General features: G+C 35.1%; 1 protein-coding gene across 3 annotated transcripts in view; it reads left to right on the top strand.

Moving 5' to 3' along the window:
- MXI1 (MAX interactor 1, dimerization protein) overlaps positions 1-24,340 on the top strand; it is an 83,108-nt gene that overhangs the window by 36,318 nt on the left and 22,450 nt on the right. For 2 of the 3 annotated variants that reach the window (XM_036070024.2, XM_036070026.2), the window contains exon 3: positions 8,736-8,765. The exons of the other annotated variant lie outside the window; for it this stretch is intronic. In XM_036070024.2, coding sequence (XP_035925917.1) covers positions 8,736-8,765 — 30 coding nt within the window. The remainder of the gene's footprint in view (positions 1-8,735; positions 8,766-24,340) is intronic. 3 annotated transcript variants of the gene reach the window in all.

Genomic DNA, 24,340 nt, shown 5'->3' with positions numbered 1-24,340 from the left:
TATCTGCTGATGAGCAGAATAGCCCACAGTTGAGAACCATTGCTTATGTTCTTTCAGTTTAGTTTCTTTTTCTAGCTTCTAAAAGTGAAATCTCAGAGCATTGATTTTAGACTCCACCCCCAACATAAGGATTTAAAGCTAAACATTTCTCTTGAAGCACTGCTTTAGCTGCATTGAACAAATTTTGATATGTTGCATTTTCTTTATCATCCTTCTGAAGATATTTTCTGATTTCTTTGTGATTTGTTCTTTAACCTGTGACTTCTTACTTCCTTCCTCTATTTCTTTGGGTCTAACTTGCTCTTCTTTCTGTAGCTTCTTAAGGTGAAAGACCATTGATTTTGAACCTTTCTTTTTTTTCTAATAGGAGAATTTAAAGCTAAACATTACTGTATGAGCATTGCTTTAGCTACATCCAACAAATTTTGATATGTTGTGTTTTTATTATTCAGAATATTTTCTAATTTCTCTGCATTTTGTTTTCTGATTTGTGGATTACCTTCCAAATATTGCTGTTTTTCTAGATATCTTAATTATTTTTGATTTCTAATTTAATTCCATTGTGCTTAGAGAACTTTGTGTAATTTTAGTAGTTATAAACTTATTGAAAATTATGCTTTACAAAGTGTATAACTTGCATGTTTATGTAGTGAGCCAAAAGATTTATCAGAGGCTTAAATTAGGTTGTTTGGTATATTTGAAATAAGAATTTTTTTTACTGAATTCAGTTCATATGTAATTAAAATTTTTTCCCCTGTTTATTGAAAGTGTACATACAGGGGCACCTGGGTGGCTCAGTTGTTAAGCGTCTGCCTTCGGCTTGGCTCAGGTCATGATCCCCAGGGTCCTGGGATGGAGCCCCACATTGGGCTCGCTGCTCCACGGGAAGCCTGCTTCTCCTTCTCCCACTCCCCATGCTTGTGTTCCCTCTCTTGCTGTGTCTCTCTCTGTCAAATAAATAAAATCTTTTAAAAAAAGAGAAAATGTACATACAGAAAAATACAGATTCTAAGTGTACAGCTGGATGAATTTTCACAAAGGTGAAGAAATAAAATATTACAGACTCTTAGAAACCCTTCCCTTTGACTCTTTCCAGTCACTGTCAACCCCTCCCTGAGGTAACCACTATTCCAACTTTTGATACTGTAAATTAATTTTGCCAGTTTTGAACTTTGTATGAATGGAGTTATGCTGTGTGTATTTTTGTGTATCTGCCTTTTTTCATTCAGCATTATGTTAAAATTATGAAGATTCATCCATGTTATTGAATAATAATTTATTTTCAGTGCTCTGTAGTATTACATTGTATGAGTATTTCACAGTTTATTCATTCATTCCATTATCGATGGACATTTGTTTCCAGTTTTTGGCTAGTATGAAAAGAAATAGCATTCTTTTGTATGTCCTTTGATGAACATACATTAGTTTGATATATGCCTATGAGTGGAGATGGAGTCCTAAGGATTGTATATATTCAGCTTTGATATATAAGTTTTAAGGGAAATTTTATTGATTGTAGTTATTGTTATGCATCCTTTTTAGACACTTGCTTTTTCTGTGGCTTTAGTTATTGTGGTTATGTTTTTGTCATTGTTAAGGAAGAAGCAGTATGTTTCTTATAAGGGAGTTTTCCTAAAAGCCTGTAATATTCAAGGTTTACTATTTTTAATGGTTTTTATAAAAATGTGTACTTTTGATAGAAGCAAATATACAAAATTACTGTTTTGAAGTAATTACTTTAATAAGGTATGAAGCTGAGCCTGGGTGGCTCAGTTGGTTAAGTGCCTGTCTTCAGCTCAGGTTATGATCTCGGGGTCCTGGGATCAAGCCTCCTATTGGGCTCCCTGCTCAGCAGGGAGTCTGCTTCTCTCTCTCCTTCTGCCCCCACCCCCCACATGTGCATATGCGCTTTCTTTCTCTCTCTCAAATAAATAAAATCTTTAGAAAAAAATAAGTCATGAAGATGAAGAGTATGACATAGGGAATATAGTCAGTAAAGTTGTAATAATATTGTTTGGTGACTACACTTATTGGGTGAGCACTGAGTAATGTATAGAATTGTTGAATCATTATGTTGTATATCTGAAACTAATATAACACTGTATGTTAATTATATGTCAATAAAAATTAATTTAAAAAAGAATTACTTTATTGTCAGCATGATCTTCTATTACAGTGTTTTTCAAACTTTATTGAACAATGTATTATACCACTAGCAGCAAAAAATTCTATATTCTTGTCAGCCCCCTTCAGGAATATACTTCGGAGATCCCTGCTCTAATGTAGCTGAAATTTTCTGTTTTTCTTGCCCTTTGAGTATATGTAGAGGAAATATAAACTTTAGGATACAATTGGAAGATGCTTGTTTAGCTTCAGAGAATGTGTTATTTTCATTGTGTGGAGGGCAACATTTATTTTACAAAGCAAGTGAAACAAAAATGTTAACAGATTTGGGTTTTGCTCATTAATTCAACAAAGAGAGAGAGGTCTTTTCTTTTGCTGGAAGAGAATATTAATTCTGGGAATGGGGGCTTTTATTTTTCTTCCATGGTGGCACTGCTCTTGAGCCAAACTGTACTATTTTGTTCAGTTTCAATTCTATGCTTCATTTCATTGACTGCCACCAAACTACACCCTAAAGAATTAAAAGTTTATGTATTAGAGCTGTGTTGTAGTCCGCAAAAAGTCACAGATCTGGTTGAGATAATGATTCCCATTCAAATAGTGAATTCATCAGCGTGTCTCTCTTAAAGGGATATTATTTGTGGAGAAAGATTACCTGTGATTCAATGATAAAATGATAGAAATGTCTTTTCTCTGTGCTTGGAAGTTGTTAAGCATTCAGAGTAAGGGTGTCTGAAAGGCATACAATTCATTAGTGTTTGCTTTCAGAGGGGCATTTTATTTGGAGAAGAAAAGTGGGCTAACCCAGTGGATTATTAGAACTTCTCAACTTTACAGAGAACCAACTTCCCATAATTGAATATAGCAATGGTACATTACTGGAAGGGTTTGGCTGGACACATAGGCTCAGAGAAGCAAAGAGGTTGTTTCCAAGTGTGCTAGTATGTGATACTCATTTATTGCCAGCACTATTTGGATCATTATTTTCTTTGTGTTTCTATAATCAGTCATCTTTCTCTCTGTCATACCCTAAACCTTGAACTGTTTTCACAGCTGACTAAATGACCAAAACACTTATCTTTTCTTTCAGTTTATTTTTTCATCATTATGGTGGTTTGTTTATTTCCAGGTTAATTTCAAGTGTTATTGAGAATTTATCAATTTATTAATCCGTGTAGTATACTTGATTGTTTTAGATAGTATATTTTTAGTTTTGTTAAAAATAATACAAGTAGGGGCACCTGGGTAGCTCATTCGTTAAGCATCTGCCTTCTGCTCAGGTCATGATCCCAGGGTCCTGGCATCGAGCCCCGCATCGGGCCCTCTGCTCCACGGGAAGCCTGCTTCTCCCTCTCCCACTCCCCCTGCTTGTGTTCCCTCTCTCGCTATCTCTCTCTGTCAAATAAATAAAGAAATATCTTTAAAAAAAGAATAAAAAAAATAAGAGTAGTTGGAATGGCTAACATTTACTGAATGTTTTATGTGTTAGATGCTTTTACATATTTTTCTCTAATTCTTACAGTAATCCAGCCAAGCCACATGTTATTATTCCAGTTTTACAAATGAGGACACTGTTAATCAGAGAAGTTAAATAATTTGTTTAAAGTTACACAGCTAGGGGCGCCTGGGTGGCTCAGTCATTAGGCATCTGCCTTCAGCTCAGGTCATGATCCCAGGGTCCTGGGATTGAGCCCCAATCGGGCTCCCTGCTCCTTGGGAAGCTTGCTTCTCCCTCTCCCACTCCCCCTGCTAGTTTCCCCTCTCTCGCTGTGTCTCTCTCTGTCAATACGTAAAAAACATCTCTAAAAAAAAAAAATAAAGTTACACAGCTAATGTGAGTGATAAGAGTTAATAGACTCAGGACTTTTTTCCTCTAACACCACAGATCTTTATGACCTATATATTGTTGTTCTCTGGTTTTGCTTTGGACTTCACAGCTCTGCTTATTTTATTTTATTTCTTTTTCTTCCAAGTTTTTATCTAAATTTCAGTTAGTTAACATACAGTGTAAGTTTCAGGTGTAGGGTTTAATGATTCATTACTTACATCTAACACCCCAAGTGCTCATCACAAGTACCCTCCTTAATATCCATCACCCATTTAACTCATCACCCTGCCTACCTACCCTCTAGCAACCCTCAGTTTGTTCTGTATAGTTAAGAGTCTGTTTTATGGTTTGCCTCTCTCTCTTCCCTCCCCCATGTTCATCTGTTTTGTTTCTTAAATTCCACATCTAAGAGTGAAATTATGTGGTATCTGCTTTTCTTTGACGGACTTATTTCTTTTAGCATAATACTCTCTAGGTCCATTCAAGTCATTGCAAATGGAAAGATTTCAATCTTTTTTTTATTGCTGAGTAACATTCCATTGTATACATATACCACAACTTCTTTATCCATTCATCAGTCGATGGACATTTGGGCTCTTTCTATAATTTGGCTATTGTTGATAATGCTGCTGTAAACATCGGGGTGCATGTGCCCCTTGGAATCAGTATTTTTGTATCCTTTGGGTAAATACCCAATAGTGCAATTGCTGGATCATAGGATAGTTCTGTTTTTAACTTTTTGAGGAACCTCCATACTGTTTTCCAGAGTGGCTGCACCAGCTTGCATTCCCACCAACAATGTAAGAGGGTTCCCCTTTCTCTGTATCCTTGCCAAGATCTTTTGTTTCATGTGCTGTTAATTTTAGCCATTCTGACTGGTGTGAGGTGATATCTCATTGTAGTTTTGATTTGTATTTCCCTGATGATGAGTGATGTTGAGCATCTTTTCATGTGTCTGCTGGCCATCAATATGTCTTCTTTGGAAAAATGTTCATGTCTTCTGCCCATTTTTTTAACTAGATTGTTTTTTGGGTATTGAGTTTTAGAAGTTCTTTATATATTTTGGATACTAACCCTTTATCAGATATGTCATTTGCAAGTATCTTTTCTCATTCCAAAGGTTAACTTTTAGTTTTGTTGATTGTTTCCTTTGCTGTGCAGAAGCTTTTATCCTGATGAAGTCCCAGTAGTTTATTTTTGCTTTTGTTTCCCTTGCTTTGGGAGACATAAGAAGTTGTTACGGCTGATGTCAAAGAGGTTACTGCCTGTGTTCTCTTGTAGGATTTTGATGGTTTCTTGTCTCATATTTAGGTCTTTCATCCATTTTGAATTTATTTTTGTGCATGGTGTAAGAAAATGATCCAGTTTCATTCTTTTGCATGTTGCTGTCCAGTTTTCCCAACACCATTTGTGGTAAGGTCTGTCTTTTTTCCATTGGATATTCTTTCCTGCTTTGTTGGAAAATTAGTTGACCATATAGTTGTGGGCCAGCTATGCTTTCTTACTTATGCTCCCTTCCACTTGGTATGTCCTCCCCCAGGTCCAGCCTCTACTAGTAGCAAATAGTCATCATTTAAGATCCATACCAAATGATACCTTTTTCTAAAATTTATCCTGAAAACCACATTTGGAAGTAAATTCTGTCTACTTTAAACTCCCACAATGCTTTGTACCTTTTTTCATATATTTATTTTGCCTTGAATTATAATAATTTCTATACATGTCTTAAATTTACCAACTAGAGACTGTCTTTGATTCCTTGTAGCCTAAGACAGTCTTAAAGAAACAAAGTATATGTTAACTTAAGATTACAGGCAAAAAAGCCATCAAAATAGAAGTACTACTGATGAATTTTTTAAAAATTGGAAGATTGGGGCGCCTGGGTGGCTCAATCGTTAAGCGTCTGCCTTCGGCTCAGGTCATGATCCCAGGGTCCTGGAATCGAGCCCCGCGTCGGGCTCCCTGCTCCGCGGGAAGCCTGCTTCTCCCTCTCCCACTCCCCCTGCTTGTGTTCCTGCTCTCGCTATGTCTCTGTCAAATAAATAAATAAAATCTTAAAAAAAAAATTGGAAGATCATGGCAGTGTGGTAAAGATTAGTACATACATGATCATTTTTGTTTTGTGGTTTTTGGAAATGTTGTTAAATGTTACTAGTGGTATAACTAGATATGACATGCATTTCTTGGTTTGGTGGAGAAAAGTTCATAATCTTGGCTATCATTTTATATTTTTTTAGAAAGAAGATAAAAGTCTGAGAGAGGTGGGAAGAACTGCCGTTTTAATTTTGTTCACAGCAGTGGGTGACAATAGGCTTAATACAATATTGGAATTCAACAGTTGGTTATCTTTGGGTATATATAATTTTGCAGTTATGGCCATATGTGGGATTTCCAAACTGTTTAGGATAAGTTTATGGTAAATAGTCTACCTCTCTCTAAATAGATTGTTTCCATTTATTACTTACTTTATATTCCATTGTTTTTGTTTTACTTGTTCTAAGTTTTCTTCAGATAAAGACAGTTAAACCAAAACTTACTACAAGGTGGTAGGGAATTTCATTATTGAATGCCCATTCAAATTTTGAACAATATTTTTTGTTTTACATCTCTTTAAGATATGTCCTTTTCTTCTTCTGATTTGCTGATTTACTTTGACAAACAAAAAAGAACTTAAAACTTTGGTTTTAATTTATTTGGTTGTAATTTATTTATTGGGTTTTGAGCTCTTGAGTCTCTGTTAAACTAAAAGTTCTATGTTTTTATGATTTCTTTCACCTGAATTATACATATCCTTGCTGTTAATTTGGCTGAACTCTTGAAGCATCTTAAGATTTTTTTTTTTCTACCTCTTAAGGGAGAAATGCTTTTATTAAGATAATCTCTTGAAAATGAACATTAGACTTTTTCATCCTGTGTCACTTGGACCTTATAAAACTGTTAAGAAAGCAAAAAGTGGACAAGATACAGTAACTCAAAGAAGACTTTTGGCTTTTGAACTAAAAAACAGTGGGTAGGGGCACCTGGGTGGCTCAGATGGTTGGGCGTCTGCCTTCGGCTCGGGTCATGATCCCAGGGTCCTGGGATCAAGTCCCGCATCGGGCTCCCTGCTCGGTGAGAAGCCTGCCTCTCCCTCTCCTGCTCCTGCTCCCCCTGCTTGTGCTTTCTCACTCTCTCTGTCAAATAAATAAATAAAATCTTTAAAAAAAAAATTGGGTAAAATTTCTACAAATTATGAGACTGACAAAAACACTCCTATTGTTAAAGTTTAGAAATGTGATTGTTAAATATCCACTGGAATAATAAATCAGATTAAAGTAATCAGTAATGTGATATTCTGAAGACATTTGATATTAACCAGGATATATTAAATGATTAAAGTTTTAGATCTGGTGACAGGAACTTAAATTCTCTTTTATAAAATTCCTGTTATTAATGCTAAATTTTTATAAAAGTAATACATGTTCATTTAAGAGAACTCATATAACATAATTCTAATAATAGCTAACTTTAGAGTTTGTTATATTTTGCTGTTCAGTATAAATTTGTTTATTCCTCATAACAATCACATGAGGCACGTACTGTTACTTTTCCTATTTTATAGATGAGGAAACTGAGCACAGAGAAATGAAGGCACTTTAACTAGGCCACACACTATTTGAACCCAGCACTCTGGCCTTATCGTCTGTGCCCTTAACTACCAGGTAGTTAAGAATTTGGGTTTTGGGGGTGCTTGGGTGGCTCAGTTGTTAAGCGTCTGACTTTGGCTTAGGTCATGATCCCAGGGTCCTGGGATTAAGCCCCACATCAGGCTCCCTGCTCCGCGGTGAATCTGCTTACTACTCTCTTTCTTCCTCTGCCCCTTTCCCTGCTTGTGCTTTCTCTGTCTCTCAAATAAATAAATAAAAACTTAAAAAAAAAAAAAAAAGAATTTGGGTTTTGAAGTAAGAAAGACCTGGGCTTAAATCATGGTTGCTACTTCTACTCTGGGGACAAGAGCCTATCTCCACCTCTCTGAGGTTCAGTATTCTTACTTATAAAAACAAGGGTCGTTTGGGGATAAAATGAAATAATATGTTAACTGCGTAGCACACTGTTTAACAGACACTATATTTGTTCAGTAGTTGATAAGTATTATAACAAATACTGATAAGCAAAATGAAAAAAAGTCACAAAAAGAAAATAACCATTGTTAGCATTTTGAGGTATATCCCCAGTCTTTTAAAGGTGTGTCTCTTGATTTTATTAATGTATCTTCTTTTATTTATATTATTTTCTTCTTTGTATAACTTTGTTTATATTTTACACAAAGGTTAGGAAAGCTTGAATTTGTATCACTTAACAGTAAGGCAAGCCTGTCAGCTTCTGTGCTAGCCAAAACTTTTTTCTCCTTATGTTTAGGAGTTACCAAGTGGAGGTAGAAGAGGACATAGAAGTACATTTTTCTTTTTAAACAAAAATGGGATAGTGTTTGAATTAAAAATCTACAAATAAACAAAATGTAGGAAACTAGAAGTAGGCAAGAGAACATGTGCTAGTATTAATTTTATTAAAATAACAGTGAACACCAGTGTCAGAAGAGTTAGTTGTTAACTGAAGACACCGTATCCGAATGAATAGTTCTAATGAATGTAGACTATTTCTTCTTGATGAGTGAGGTTATAGAAGTCTGACTATATATTGCATTGTTAAAGAAATTCACTGGGTGTGGTATAGCGGTAACTAATGCCCCTTTCCATAGCCTTAGCAGCAAGTGGCTAAATGGTCTTTTTTGTTTTCCTTTTAGGTCTACACACAATGAGCTGGAAAAGAATCGGTGAGTCAGTGATGAGTGCAGTTTTCATTTATGTTAAAAAGCAAACTCAGTGTTTTACCTGTGAAAATAATATAATAGTACATGTGTAGTTATAATTTTATTTTAAATGTATAGAATCTCATGATTCTGATACATATGTATTCCAAAAAATGACTTAAGTAGTAGGTTTATACTGTCTAAACTGGAGGACATCAGTAAATTTTTAAGCTCATTTGAATTTTGAGTTTATGGTATAGCTGCCTTTATGTTTCTGAAAACAGGTTAATTGTGATAGGCTCATGACTTAAATATGGTCATGCTATAGGTAGACAGAATAAAGGTTTCTATGTAGTGTAACTAATAAGTATTATGACAAATTGTAGGTCATTGAATTTCTCTTTCTTTGCAGTTTATTCATTCATTTGTTCATTTATTCATGCATTCAACAGATCTTTACCAAGCATGAAGTATATGTCAGCGCCAGGCAAGCATACTGCTTTAGATAAGAAATACAAGAATGTGTGAGATAGTTTTTGTCCTTAAGGAGCTTACAGCTTCCTGGGGGAGACAGACAGGTAATTAAAATCCTATATAGTGTGGAAGTATGGTAATGGAGAAGCAGAAGGTGCTGAAAGATCGCTTTGGAAAGTCATCTGATTTTCTTTTGAGGGAGTCTTGGGAGGCTCTACAGAGGATGGTGAGTGAGTACTGTGTATTGAGGAAACTGCAAGAGGTTCAATATGAGTACTATAAAAGATTGTAGCACGATGCAAGCCAGGCCAGATATTGACAACTATGCTGAAGAGTTTGGGCTTCTTCTGAGAACAATAGGAAGCAGTTGAATGATTTTTAAGATGGGTTGTCATGTGATCAGATTTGTGCTTTGGAAAATCATTTTGGCCATAATGTGGAGAATTGGTTGATTGGGAGAAGGGATCTCAGAGACAAGAACACTCTTTTGGAAGCTATTGGAAGCTTCCAACATGAGGGATGATGGTAGCTGTTGGAGATAGAAGTAGACAGAAATAAAGAGACTCTAGGGAATAGAATCAGTAGAAATTGGTGGTTAGTTGACTTTGGAAGGTTAAGTTTTAGATGGTATTAACCATTTACCAAGAAAAGGAATGCAGGAAGAGGACAAGTTTGGGAGAGAAGATGAGGATTGTATGAGTAAAATATTCTCTTTTTGATACAGAAATTAGATTAATAAACAAACTGGAATAATCTGCATCAGCCATTTTTAACAAATAAGATTTCCATGACCTTCAATTTTTTGTCCTTTTTTTAATAGAAGGGACTTTACAGATTGACTAACCTAACTACCTCATTGCAGATGAATTTAAATGTCAAATCCTCTTCAATAGGCTTAGCATAGTCCTCCAGGCTGACTTAGTGGCTTTTACTACTTTGTTTGTACAATGTTCTCTTCATATTTCTTATTGTAAAACTTAATCAGGTAGTATTGTAATTATCCGTTCATATGTCTCTTTCTGCTCAATGACTGTGACTGCCTCAAAGGCAGAGATTCTGTTCAGTTTTGTAACCTCAGTACCTAGCATTTGATGCATTTATAGTTGATAGTGGCTTTAATATTGAGTGAAGCCAATATTAAAACTGGAGCAAAGTTCAGTGGTCTAGTAAACTGCTTTGCGGCAAAGCAGTTTGGCAAACCTTTCATTTTAAAGAATCTCTTCTCTGCCTTGTATTTCTGGTGTATTAAAGGAAGTATCTGGCTAGTTTAAACATGGCAAAAACACCAAGAAATGACAGCTCTGAGGATTCTAAAATTAAAACCTTATATTGTATTTTAAATTAGAGCATAGAGTATATTTTGGGCCACATGTTTTAAATACTGATAAACATGTGGCTTTCATAATTATTTCACCCAGTAAATGTAGTCCTTGGGAGACCCTCACTGGAAACCTGGCAAAAACCTTTAACACTCTAGAGACTCTTTAGTCAACTATTTGGAATGGAGATTTTTAAATCTTTGAGTAAATTTTGTTTATATGCATTCTGTATACCAATTCTGATAACTTTATCACCTGTATTATTACTTTGATATGTCCTAAAGTTGTTTAATTTAGTATCTGTCTGTGGTACAGGTATAACGTGTAGCTTTTGATTGCCTGGACGTTATATGACCTCCAGTGTCTCCAGTGAAGGCTTTTTGTTCCCATTTTATTTACTTAGGTCTAAGACTTTCTTTTTTTTTTTTTAAAGATTTTATTTATTTATTTTAGAGAGAGACAGAGACAAAAAGAGTGAGCAGAGAGAGAGGGAGAAGCAGACTCCCTGCTGAGCAGGGACCCCCCCCCCATGTGGGGCTCCATGTGGGGCTCGATCTCAGGACCCTGAGATCAGTACCTGAGCCAAAGGCAAACGCTTAACCGATTAAGCCACGCAGGTGCCCCAGGTCTAAGACTCTATGGCTGATTTCATACCCTACTTCACTTAAGACATGATTCCCTCATCCTCTTCTGTCTTCTTCTTCCTCCCTCCTTTTCTTTCTCCCTTCCTCTCTTCCTTGAGTCTTAATTGAAAGGTAATATAGAATTAACCTTTCCAGGATGCATTTGTTTTTAAAAGGGGTAGTTATCAATATAAATAAATCTCAAATTTAGTGGAATGTGTCAAAGGGTGAGTGCCAAAGGAAGAATCCAGCTTAATAACCTGCATTCCACTTCTGAAAAGTTAGAGGCTGTGATCTAGCAAAAAACAAAAATACTGGTAAACACAGGATGATTTATTTATTTATTTATTTTATTAAAGATTTTATTTATTTATTTAGACACAGAGAGAGAGAGACAGCGCGAGAGGGAACACAAGCAGGGGGAGTGGGAGAAGGAGAAGCAGGCTTCCCACTGAGCAGGGAGCCCAACGTGGGGCTCCATCCCAGGACCCTGGGATTATGACCTGAGCTGAAGACAGATGCTTAATGACTGAGCCACCCAGGCACCCCAACACAGGATGATTTAAAGGGAGGGAGATGTTTTAGCCAAATAGCAAGAAGGCAGCACAGGAATATTTTTTAAATTTAAGTCTGTATTGTTGTTACATTTTTAAGCCCCTTACCTGTTCTATTTAATGGTTCTTCCCCCCCAAAGGCAACATTTTTATTTGATGTATTAAAGAAAAAAGATAACCTATGTTTGCCTTTCATTTGCTTTTGAGTGTGAATTTACATGAGGAAAGTAATTCACTATCAAAAGGGTAATTTGATTTTGTCTTCATTCTGAGAAGATATTCCTGAAGTAATTCATATTTTTGAGATTTTGCACTTTACATATGACATATTTATGTCAGGAGTTACTTTTTTTAACTTGGTTTAATATCTTGCATATAAAGCAGCTCTGAGTTAGTGTTTTTTTATGGGGCAAAGCAGTGAGAATTAATGTAGATGATTTTAAATTGTTAGTGAATAACAGAGGAATTCCAAATTAAGGCTATCCCAAAGCCCTGTGATTGTTGAAGCTCTGGGTCTGGCCTTGAGGAGATAGTAGCCAGCAAATGTTGAGGTTCATGCTCCCAGATCTCAAAGGAAAGTCTAATGGTGGAGATTTGGAGTCTGGCAGGCCAATTGTAGTTTGGCTTACAATTACCCCAATATGCAGATAGGCTAGTAGGGAGCTTAGGGTAGTTTCAGGACTGATAATGGGATTCAGGTTTTCTTGGATAAGTCCTAGGGGCTTATTTCTGCCTAAAACCTTGATGGTTACACTGAGTTTACTCTAGATGGTTCAGAGCATTTATTTGTTAACTTGTATATTCACCTTGTCCCCCTAGACCCATAATAGCTTATAACTGGCTCTGGAGGTGGAAGTAAAAGAGAAGCAGAGTACCTTTAGATGTTCTGCATTCCTCAGGAATCTGTATGTATCATTTCATGGTGAAATTAATGAGTCTTTGAGATTTAAGATTTAAGAATTTCACATTATCCATTGGCTTATCTTATCCGTTGTGTCCTTACCGGAGGAAAAAACCATTCAGTACAGATATTAGATCACTTCATTGCTTTTTCATTTTCTTAATTGAAATTACTGATGATGTTTTTGAAAGAGTCAACAACTTTAACAGGACTTTAATGGTCAAGAACCTTGGTGCTGACAGCAAGAGAGGCCATTCAACCCTAATAGCTGTCATTCCTTTGAAACAAAAGGCTTACCCTTATTGCAATTTTGGCAAAGCTAGTCGGGCCAAATGAGGATACTGGCAGAGCAGAAGTGCCTGAGTATTTGGGATAAAAGAGAAGCAGTTCCAATGAATGGTAATAGGTGTCCTCCATATAGAGACTTTCTCATATTTCTGAGGGAAAGATGAAAATGACATTTATACAGTACTTACTGTATTCCCCCACTATGCAAGACTATTATGTAATCCTATAAGGTAGGAAGGCGAAAATGTAGGCCAAAGTGTTATTGAAAACTAGCCATTTTGACCATCATTAACTACAATTTGAAACAAGGTGATGGGAACACAAAAACAGTCCTAACGATGGTTCTGTCTAATCATAAATACGATAGCTGTATGTAATATCAGTCTTTCTCTCCAGTAATGATTAATAAATACTTTCTTTGGCATTGTGGTAGATAAAATGATGTATGAGATACTGACTTTATCCTATCCTTGAGGTTAAGGTCATTATAGTTTGGTAATTATGGGTTTCATCTTTTAGTACCAGGATCTAGTTTAGTTACCAGTGAATGTCTAGAAAGGTGTACTAAAAGTGTTTTTCAAGTTGAAGGTTGAAACCCACTAGTAGTCTATGCAATCATTTTAGTGAGTCATTTTGAAAAAGAAATTGAAAAGACTAGAAAATACCAAAGTGTATTGCTTGAAGTAAAGTTAAATGTAGAATTATGAAACTTGTACATACTGGGTTATGATATAAAATACTATGGTCATAGTCAAAAAGCCACTGCTCTGAATAGTGAAGGAGAATGAATGTATGCTGAGACATGAAGAAGAGAGAGAATTTGAATCTATGGAAAAAATAAGGGAAGAGGTCAGTGTGATTAGAGCCATGGAAGCCATGGAAGTGATATCATAAGCTGTGTTCAGGAAAGAGTGAGTAGACCATATTGAGTGGAAGAGTAGAGTCTATCAAATTAACAATGGGAAATGAGGCCAGAAAAGTGTTTTGGGATTAGATTGTGCAATGTTATTGAATGTTAAGGAATTTGGATTTTCTTTTGTTGGTAGTAGTAAGTTTTTGAGGCTTTTGAAGCAAAGAGATAGGTATGATCAAAGCATTTATAAAGAAAAAAAATACAGTCTAGGTATAGAAGCAGGGAGACTAGTGTGGATCCTTTTGAAGTAGCTCATGTAGTAGTAGGCTGTAGGAACCAGCACTCAGGTGATGGACTTGGGAACAGAAAGGAGGAGAGAGAGGTCTAAGAAACACCATAAAGAAAGAACGTTATTTTTAATTGACTGCTACCATTCAGTTTTCCTTCAATTTCATTCTTCACATAGCAGCAAGAGTGATCCTCTTAAAGGACATATCAGATCATGGCATTTCTACCTACAGTCCTCCACAGCTTCCCATTGCAATTAGGTAAAATCTATGACCTACAAAGTTCTACCACTCTATCCCTTGTCTCTTATGATCCAGCTGACACTGCTTGCTTTCTTTTCCTCAAACACACCATGTTAATTTTCATCCTAAGGCTTTTGCGCTTCTTCCTTCTGCTTGGAAAACGCTTGCTCTACTAGCTCTTCATTATTATTTAGTTGTCAGGTCATCTCTTTAGAAAACAGTAATCATTCCCCAGTCACTCTCTATCCCATTGCTTTTTCTGTCACCTTAACATTTATCTGTGTGTGAATTATTTATGTTTGAGTTACTGGACTACTTTCATAGAATGCAAGTTTCAGGAAGGCAGGGACTTTGTTTTATTTACCCTTCACACATAGCAGTCATTCAGTAAATATTTACTGAATGAAAAAATGATTATATGTGCTATTGAGTATATCTGTAATCAACAGTATATGTACTTGAATTTTAATGGCTTAAGTGAAAAATGACAACTATATAAAATAGAGTTCAACAGATTTATTATTATAGTAAAATAATTTCATGGGATGTATATGGAAAACTTAATGAATTCTTAAAACATAAATTATATGAAAAAATTTGATAATTGGGAACATCTTATGAGGTTTTTACCATGAGGGACTTTATCTTGCTTATAAGAAGAGAATCAATAACTAATTGATTCTTTCAGTTCATTAGGATATTATATAGTGCACTAAGACAAAGACAGGTAGTTTTGTAAAGAGGAATAGTTTATCTGATGGAGTTCATGCTCCACTTATGACGTCTTTATTTCTTTCTCATTCTATGTGTTGAAAATGGCAAGCAATTTTACAAGGTAAAGATTTATATATACTTGGAGACTAAAATATCATAAATAATTTCAACTTTTTTGTGTTAGAATTTTTGATTTATTAGTTACATTTATCCCAATGGTTTGGACATGATAAAGAATACAAAATTCTTCCTAGGCTATCTATATATCCAATCCCCATTTGACATGGCTAGTTTGACAGAGTGATTGTTTTGATCTACCTTATCCTAGAACAAAACAGAATACTAAAATCTTTGTGACCATGGGTTAGGGAGTGGCTTCTTAGTATATTACCTGATTATTTAGGATTCCTTGGAAGGAGGAGCATATAATAACTGGTTTTGGGTACTTGTATGACATTTGTTTAAAAAGAACATGCACTTTTATATATAGTGTGTACATTTTAGAAAAAATTTACATTTGTTAGGAGGAAAAGAACTTACAAGATTGGTTTGGCAGAACTTTCACTGAAACTTTTACATCAACTAATAGTACCTAAGGATATTTGATTAAAGACAAGTTATGGGGTTAGGGAAACTAAACTTTTATTGTAGGTTGAAATATATGACTGTAGCTGGATCAGAAGTCCACAGTTGAGATTGGGTACAGTAATTTTGGGAAGTTTAGTCAAAAACTCTTCTTAGCCTTGGTTTATTACTAAGATATAAATCTCTGTATGAAAATACCTTATAGTAAATCTCAATATGAAAATACCTTATAGTAACTTCCTTAGCCTCATAAAGGGCATTTATGAAAACCCACAACTAACATCATACTTAGTGGTAAAAGACTAAATCCTCTCCCCCGGGCGCCTGGGTGGCTCAGTTGGTTAAGCGACTGCCTTCGGCTCAGGTCATGATCCTGGAGTCCCGGGATCGAGTCCCGCATCGGGCTCCCTGCTCAGCAGGGAGTCTGCTTCTCCCTCTGACCCTCCCCCCCCTCATGTGCTCTCTCTCTCCTCTCATCCTCTCTCAAATAAATAAATAAAATCTTTAAAAAAAAAAAAAAAAATCCTCTCCCCTAAGATCAGGAATAAGACAAGGATGTCTGCTCTTTTGGCTTTTACTCAACATTTTTCTGGAGGTTCTAGCCAGGGCAGTTAGGCAAGAGAAAGAAATAAAAAGCATCAAGATTGGAAAGCAAGTAATAAAACCATTTTTATTTGTGGATATCATAGTTTTATGTATAGAAAATTCTTAGGAATCCACATATACAAAAAAAAAAACTATTAGAACTCATAACCAAATTTAACAGAGTTGCAGGGTTCAGGATTGACACACAAAAAACAATTGTGTCTCTATATACCTGTCTGAAAATGAATTTATGAAAACAGTTCCATTTACAGTGACATCCAAAAGAATAAAATACCTAGGAATAAATTTAACCAAGGAGGCAAAAGATTTGTATACTGAAAACTATTACTTAACATTGTTAAAGTGGCAATACTCCCTATACTGATCTACAGATTCAGCGCAAACCCTGCCCAAATCCCAGCTTCCTTTGTAACAGGAATTGACAACTGACTTTAAAGTTCATATGGAAATGCAAGGTACCCAGAATAATCAAAACAATCTTGAAAAGAGCAAAATTGGAAGACTCATACTTCCTAATTTCAAAACTTACTACCAAGCTTCATAATCAAGACAGTGTGGTATTGGCCAAAGAATAGACTTACAGATCAATGGAATGAAGTCCGGAGGTAATAACTCACATTTGTGGTGTGCCAAAGACAATTTTTTGACAAGGATGCCAAGACAGTTCAGTGTCTTTTCAGCAAATGGTAGCTGATACACTGGATATCTACATGCAAAATAATGAAGTTGGATTCCTACCTCACACCATATGTAAAAATTAACTTAAATGAATCATAAACCTGAATTTAAGAGCTAAAACTATAAAATTCCTAGAATATGAGAGTAAATCTTTGTAACTGTGCTCTAGACAGTGATTTCTTACATATGACACAAAGTACAAGCAACAAAAGAAAAAACAGATACATTGAACTTTATCAAAATTAAAAACATTTGTACTTCCAAGGTTACCATCAAGAAAGTGAAGACAAATCACAGAATTGGAGAAAATACTTGTAAAGCATATATCCAGTAAGAAACCTGTATCCAGAATATAGAAAAAACTCTTAAAACTAAGCAATAAAAAGACAACCCAATATAAAAATGGGCAAAGGATTTGAATACCTATTTCTCCAAAGAAAATATACAAATGGCCAATAAGCACATGATAAGATGTTCAACATTAGTGGTCTTTAGGGAAATGCAAATCAAAACTATGTAATACCACTTCACATTCACTAATGGCTAACTTAAAAAAACTCACCAACTTTGTAGTCATCCATTCATCAGATCAGTCACCACTGATTGGTAGAAAGGTCCAAAAGAGTTGACTGACATCATAGTTTGGCACTTAAAAGTAGTGATGTCATTATCGTCTGATGGCACTACACAAATGACTCAACACTTTGTAATTACTTAAGACATGTAATTAATCACAGATAAGTTTCCAATACATTATATGGTGCTACTACCTAATATGGTTTGGGTACTTGATGATAAGTCAAGTTTGAGCTCTGTCACATATAAGAAGGGTATATTTAAAGGTCTTTAAGAACCTCTAACAATGAAATCCAACAAAATTAAGACCATATATTGAAAGGATGTACTAATTGTATAAGTTTCATTTGGGGTGTAATAAAATACAACTCAATTATGTTTTGGGGGCCTCAAATAACAATTTTTAAAAGTATAGTTGTAGAGGGAAGGAGAAATAGCATTGTCCAGAGACCAGGAAATAGCTACTGATCTAGTTTTCTGATGAGGCAAATAAAATAATGGCTACTTTCCTTTTTAGTCTAAAGTTGGAAAACTGACACCCTTAGTTTTGATTTATGTAAAAGTTCTGAAGAAGATAATTTTATTCTTTGTACTTTTTTAGATAGTAGGAGTCCAGTTACAGTATTGAGTTATTGAGAGAACTGTAGGACACTAAAAAAGTAGTTATGCATTGGAAAGTAAGGGATACTTATTTAATAGAGTTTTTCTATTTCTGAAGCTGTAGAACCAGATAGATGTGGATGCTAACATTATCAAGCAGTATGCAGAGTACCCATCATTATTTGCCATGGTGGCATATAATTGATGCATTTATTTTTGTATGCAAGAAAATGAATATTTTAACCATATTTTTATAGGGATAGGAATGCTGAAAACTGCAGATAAACTAAAAATAGCTGTCAGAGTGCAGAGATAGGCACCTGTTAGAGTTAGAATTAAATGTTATATGAGATAGAGATGAAGTAATTGGTGGGTTTTGGAGATAAAATATATGGTTAATAAAGGAAGCATAGCCAAGATAAAATTACACATCTAAAATGCAGCCTATGCAATTAAGTCATTGCATTAGTATCTAGATGGATTCATAGTTCCTATATTGACCTTTGTCAGAAATAGCTCATTAAGGTTAAGCTTTCTACTCCCTGACCCAGGCTGCAAGGTGATAGAGGCGGACTCAGACAAGGATTACATGCTAGAAACCCAATGTTCTCAGAACGTAAGCTGTACAGTTCCTAAATGTTGAAATCACTTCTACAACTGATAACATGGGAAGAGATGAGATCATTAGGTCTTAAAAATAACCCAGAAAAATTATAACTTGAAACTCTAAAATTATGTCTAGAAATAGACTTTAAATAATTGACATAGTGAATATTATTTACCATGGTGAAGTTGTAGTACCTTTTTATCCAAGTGATTGCAGAGTGTGTATCTCTGTGCCGCTATAACTTAAGAAAACACTTCCTCTCAAACCATGAATTTGTATTTTTAAAAAAGGGAATAGTTTGATTAATAGGCTTTCCTGATATACTTTAGATGGTAAAATATACAAAAATTTATTTTATATGCATCTTTGAGGAATATGTTTGATCCATAAAACTGGCTGTACCTTTTATACTCATGCTCATAATAATTAGACAGCAGCAGAATTCTACTAGACTTTAAGGCCATATGCTCTTGCTAAATTCCTTTGCCGCATATAGTAATTAGTACAATATAAATGCTCTGATAAATATTGGTTTAATAATAATAACTGCAATTCAAGTACTTTTTCTTAAGCCAGCATCTTCTTCATTTAAAGAAATTTCTAGGGGCGCCTGGGTGGCTCAGTCGTTAAGCGTCTGCCTTCCGCTCAGGTCATGATCCCAGGGTCCTGGGATTGAGCCCCACATGGGGCTCCCTGCTCTGCGGGAAGCCTGCTTCTCCCTCTCCCACTCCCCCTGCTTGTGTTCCCTCTCTCACTGTGTCTCTCTCTGTCAAATAAATAAAATCTAAAAAAAAAAAAGAAAAAGAAAAAGAAATTTCTGTTTGGGTAGAAATTTTGGCAATTAAAGCATCCCAAGAAGTATATCAGTAAGAAATCCTTTTATTATGTGAGAGATTTCTTATCTTGCATTTCTTTATCTTTTAAAATTTGGATTCATTTGATACATTTTAGCTGTTGCAGAGAAGAGAATATTTTGTATTTGCTTATATTTTTCTATTTATTCTAGAATAATGCCAATTGCAAGTCCCATGGGTGTTACTACTGGAAAAACCACAAGTCTAAAGAAGAATTCAGTAATGAGAATAAAATTTTCTAATATGGTTACTTGCTAACCAGTTCTTGAAGGACAGATTTGCTTAGAAAATAATTAACAGCCCTGGGATAAACACATGACATGTTTCTTATATCTTCTAGCTCAAGAAAAGTTGAAACTTAATGAACTCATATGACTACCTTGTTTTGTTGTTATCTTGGGGAAAGCTAATAGAGAAAGGTAGATTTTAATACCAAATATGGTTTAAGAGCTAAGTTGTTGAAAAGGATACCTGGAATCCAACACAGATGACTTCTTTGTGGATTTGTAATCTGTTGATGTGAGAGTTGTACCAGAAGTCAGAAAATAATGATTTTCCTTTCGTCTCTACTACTGGTAGGCTGTGGATGTTATATAAATTATTTGATTTCTTTGGGTCTTGCTTTCCTTGACAGTAAAAAGAAAGAGACCTAGATTTCTGAATTCCCTTCTTATATGAAAAGTTTTAGAGTTCTATAAATTTTAAGTTCAGCAGTCATAGGCATATTAGAAACTTTATTATTATTCTGTTGTCTGCAAAGCATTTTCCTGATATAATGTCTGTATGTATGCATGCAACAAACCCCACCCCCACACACACGCGCGCGCACGTGCACACACACACACAAAACGAAAGAACAGCTGGAAAAATGAGCTTAGAACTCACCTCATTCAAACTTTGGGATTTTGTAAAATATCTAAAGATTATTGTAACATATGGTGCTATAGCTACAGTGATAAAAGCCTGTTTTGTAAGTACTTATTTTGTAATGATAAATAGTAAATAGCTCTATAAAACTAGTAGAATTTACCCTGGGAAGCATATGTGTCTGTGTGTATATGAATAATATAAATACATTCCTCAAAGCTGTATACATATACACACACAGAAAGATAGGTGTGAATTCTGAAATTTAAATACTATTGAATATTTAGGACCTTGTTCCTTTTGGAAAATTGCTTACCATTGACTTCTAAGGAAATGTAAAAAGTTAATCTTTAAACATTATTGTGCTAAATTGGTCACGTTTTTGTTTTTGTATTCGTATTCTCTAAGTAGTTTATATCTGCTCAGACTCCAGAAAATCCTGTTTTATGATTATATCTGTATCGTATTGCTGTATCAGATCAGTCATTTTAACAGGCCCCTGTGATCACTAAATGAGGTCTGCCACACCAGGAGGAAAAAGCACAGAGCTGTTAAACAGAACTTTAAGGAAGGATGGCTTAGCTTATTTAAAACATTTTGTCTATAAACAATCTGTAGAGAAAGTAGCTGTAGGTCAATATATTGGTATCTTTTTTCCTTACCATTTGAAGAATCAAACTAGCTTTTCAGTAATGTTCTCACTGCTTTGATGGTATGCCAAACCCTAATTTGGAGACATCTTAACTGTCCGTCTCCCTCTTCCCACCCTGTTTAGAGTTGCTAAGGGTTGCTGGAAATCAAGAGTTGTGCTAAGTCCACTAGAAATTTATGCTTTCTTTAACTGTAACCTCCTTATGGATCAGCCGTTCTCACTTCTTATTGTCTCCTTCCAGCATTTATCAACAGTGACTATTCAACCTTTTTTTTTTTAATGCCCCCAGCAGAATGTGAGGCAAAAGCACAAGCTAGGAGTCATCAAAATCACATTCTAGTTTACAGATAAGGCTTCGGTTTCTCTAAAATTAGGTGTAGAATTAAATGATCCTTAAGATCTGTTCTAGTCCAAACAAATTCTGAGATTTCAGGTGCCCAATCCCACTTTTTACTCTCAGTTCTAGTTTTTGAACCAGGAGTTAGGACCCGTATCTCCTCACTCCTAAAGACATTTCCAGTATATTATTGTGACTCCTCCTTTGCTGAAACTGTGGACACCTGGTTCAAACTTCATCTCTGTTTTCTACCATTATTACTTTTGGCTCAAATTCCTTGACTCTCCCCACCCCCACTTCTCTTTTGAACACCTAATGCACGCATGAACAAGATGCATGAACAAGAGTAACAAAGTTTTTACAATAACCAAAAATAAGTAACCTGAGTTTCTAGCAATAGGGGGAGTGGCTAAATAAATGATAATATATTCATAACTTGCAGCAGGTAAAAAGAATGATATAGACCTCTATGTGTGTATATGGAGAGATTTCCAGGCATATTAAGCTAAAAAAGCAAATTGAAAAATACTATTGAAAAATAGTATTTCCAGTATGATCTCATTATGTTAAAAAAGTAACACAGTCCTATATGTAAATACATTGGAAAATTTCTGGACAGATATATGTGAACTTGATATACTTGTTACCTCTGGGGAAGAGAGTGGGAGTCAAGGAGAAACTATTGTGTTGATTTTATTGTTAGAGTTTTTGTAGTAAAAATGTGTATTGTGAACTTAAAGATTATTAAAAAGGCAATACATATAATTGTACTAATATATTTCCATAGATAACAAAGCTGGAAGGGGCCTTAGAAAATCATTTAGTCTGATATCCATATTTTATGGATAAGGAAACCTGAGTCCATCTCTACCAAGTTGATTAATGACAAAGTCAATATGAGAGCCTGGATTTTCTGATTCCCAAACTGGAACTTTTTTACAAATGCCGTCTAAGTACAGCTAAAATAAATATTTTTCATGAAATCTTTCCTGGTGATCCAAAGTGATATCTTCTCTAAATTCCTATCTGTTCACTATTTGTATCACTTATATGAATTTTAACCCACCCAACCTTATACTATAATGTCCTCCCTTTCTAGATCATTTATATCCCTCCCGTGAGGGGAGGAACTTTCACTTGCTCATTTTTGTATTTGACACAGCATCTTGTATCTAACAGGTGCTCAGTGAATTAATAATTAATATTTTTGTTTGATTTTTATGGCAGACTATGCACCTTGCGTTAGATTAAGAGAAAAAAGTTAAATGCCAAACCAAATAAATAGCTGGGGGGGGGATGGTTTTTGTTTTTGCTGTTTTGTTTTGTGAAGCCTGCCACTTCAAGATAGAAAGTATTTTAGGAAGGCACATAGTGAGATATTTGCTACCCTGCAAATATCTTCCCTTTCCAAGGAAAATAGTTTGTTCTCCAATAGTGCTTCAGAGAGAACAGTTTGTCCCCATAGGATATTCTAGGTAATATGACCCACTTAGGAAATATGCGGTGATTGTGCTTCATAATGGGACCTCTGCTAAAGTTGTACCATGGGAGGAATGCCTCTTGAGTGTGATGGTTTTACAGATGAAAGTACATTTTTCTCTGTATTTGAATTGGTACGGCAGACCAAGAAACTCAATTGTGACTTAAAGTTTGACTATAAATAGCATATAAGCTATGACAGATCTTTTTTTGTTGTTGTGAAGATATTTCCTCAAAATGTTTGGAGTTGATACAAATGTCTTGCCCTTGATGTATTGTCACCCTGTTCTGTCTAAATAGCTCTATAAATTGATATTAGCATCTCACTAAATTTCAGCTTGTTTTTTGAGATATAGAGTCTTTTCTATGATTTTTATATGTAGTTGTGTTAATTCTGTTTTGCTTTCGGTTTTTTGGTAACTTGGTTTATTCTGATAGCTATTTAATTTGACATCATTAAAATCCTGCAGAATTTTTAAAGCAGGTTCTTTCATGGAAGTTCCCATTATCAGCTAGGACATTGTGCTTGGGCAGAGCCTTAGGAAGACTTCCTCTTTTTTGGAAGGCTAATATCTCTCTTAGTTTAGAATTAATAGCTTTAGGAAAATCTCATAGAATGCTGACCATTTCCATAAATGCTTCTAGCCAAAGAGATTGTTATTGAAATGGCCAGTTGGTGCTCATAGGTTTTCATCTAGAGTCATTCTTACTGTGTCAGAATTTAAAAATCTGTGTGTGGGGGCGCCTGGGTGGCTCAGTCATTAAGCGTCTGCCTTTGGCTCAGGTCATGATCCCAGGGTTTTGGGATCGAGCCCCGCATCGGGCTCTCTGCTCAGCGGAAAGCCTGCTTCTCCCTCTCCCACTCCCCCTGCTTCTATTCCCTCTCTTGCTGTGTCTCTCTCTGTCAAATAAATAAATAAAATCTTTAAAAAAAAAAAAATCTGTGTGTATGTGTGTGAAAGCAATTATGAGTTTGGCTCACTTGAAAACTATGAAGTAATTAAAATAGAGAAGAATTTATTAAATAGGAAGTGATCTGTAACAAGTAAATTTCAAATGTGGTGTATTGAAACTTGTTCTTTGTTGAGCATTTTATTAGAAATTTTAAAAATAATTATGTTTAGCACAGTTTGATCTGCTATGCTTGGAAGGAAAGATTTTAGTGCTTAGTTTTTCACTGTTCTTGAGATCATAGAATTTTTTTAACTTTCATACAGATAAAGATTTGTAGATTACTCATGATAAAGTTAATAGGCCTTGACTGTCATTTTCTAAGTTTTTAATTGGCCTTAGAATTTGCTATAAGAAAATTCCTTTTATTTTAAATTGTAGTCAGCAGTGCTTAGCTTAGTAATATTTGAATGGAATAGGAAAAAATGGATTTTTATTTTTAATTCCAAGTATAATTAGCACAGTGTTATATTAGTTTCAGGTGTACAGTATAATGATTCAGCGATTCTATCCATTACTCAGTGCTCATCATGACAAGTGTACTCTTAAAT

The sequence above is a fragment of the Halichoerus grypus genome, chromosome 7, assembly GCF_964656455.1.
Source record: "Halichoerus grypus chromosome 7, mHalGry1.hap1.1, whole genome shotgun sequence".
In the NCBI taxonomy this organism is placed as follows: domain Eukaryota; kingdom Metazoa; phylum Chordata; class Mammalia; order Carnivora; family Phocidae; genus Halichoerus; species Halichoerus grypus.
The sequence above is the reverse complement of the archived record's forward strand: the minus strand, read 5'-3'. Positions and strand labels throughout refer to the sequence as shown.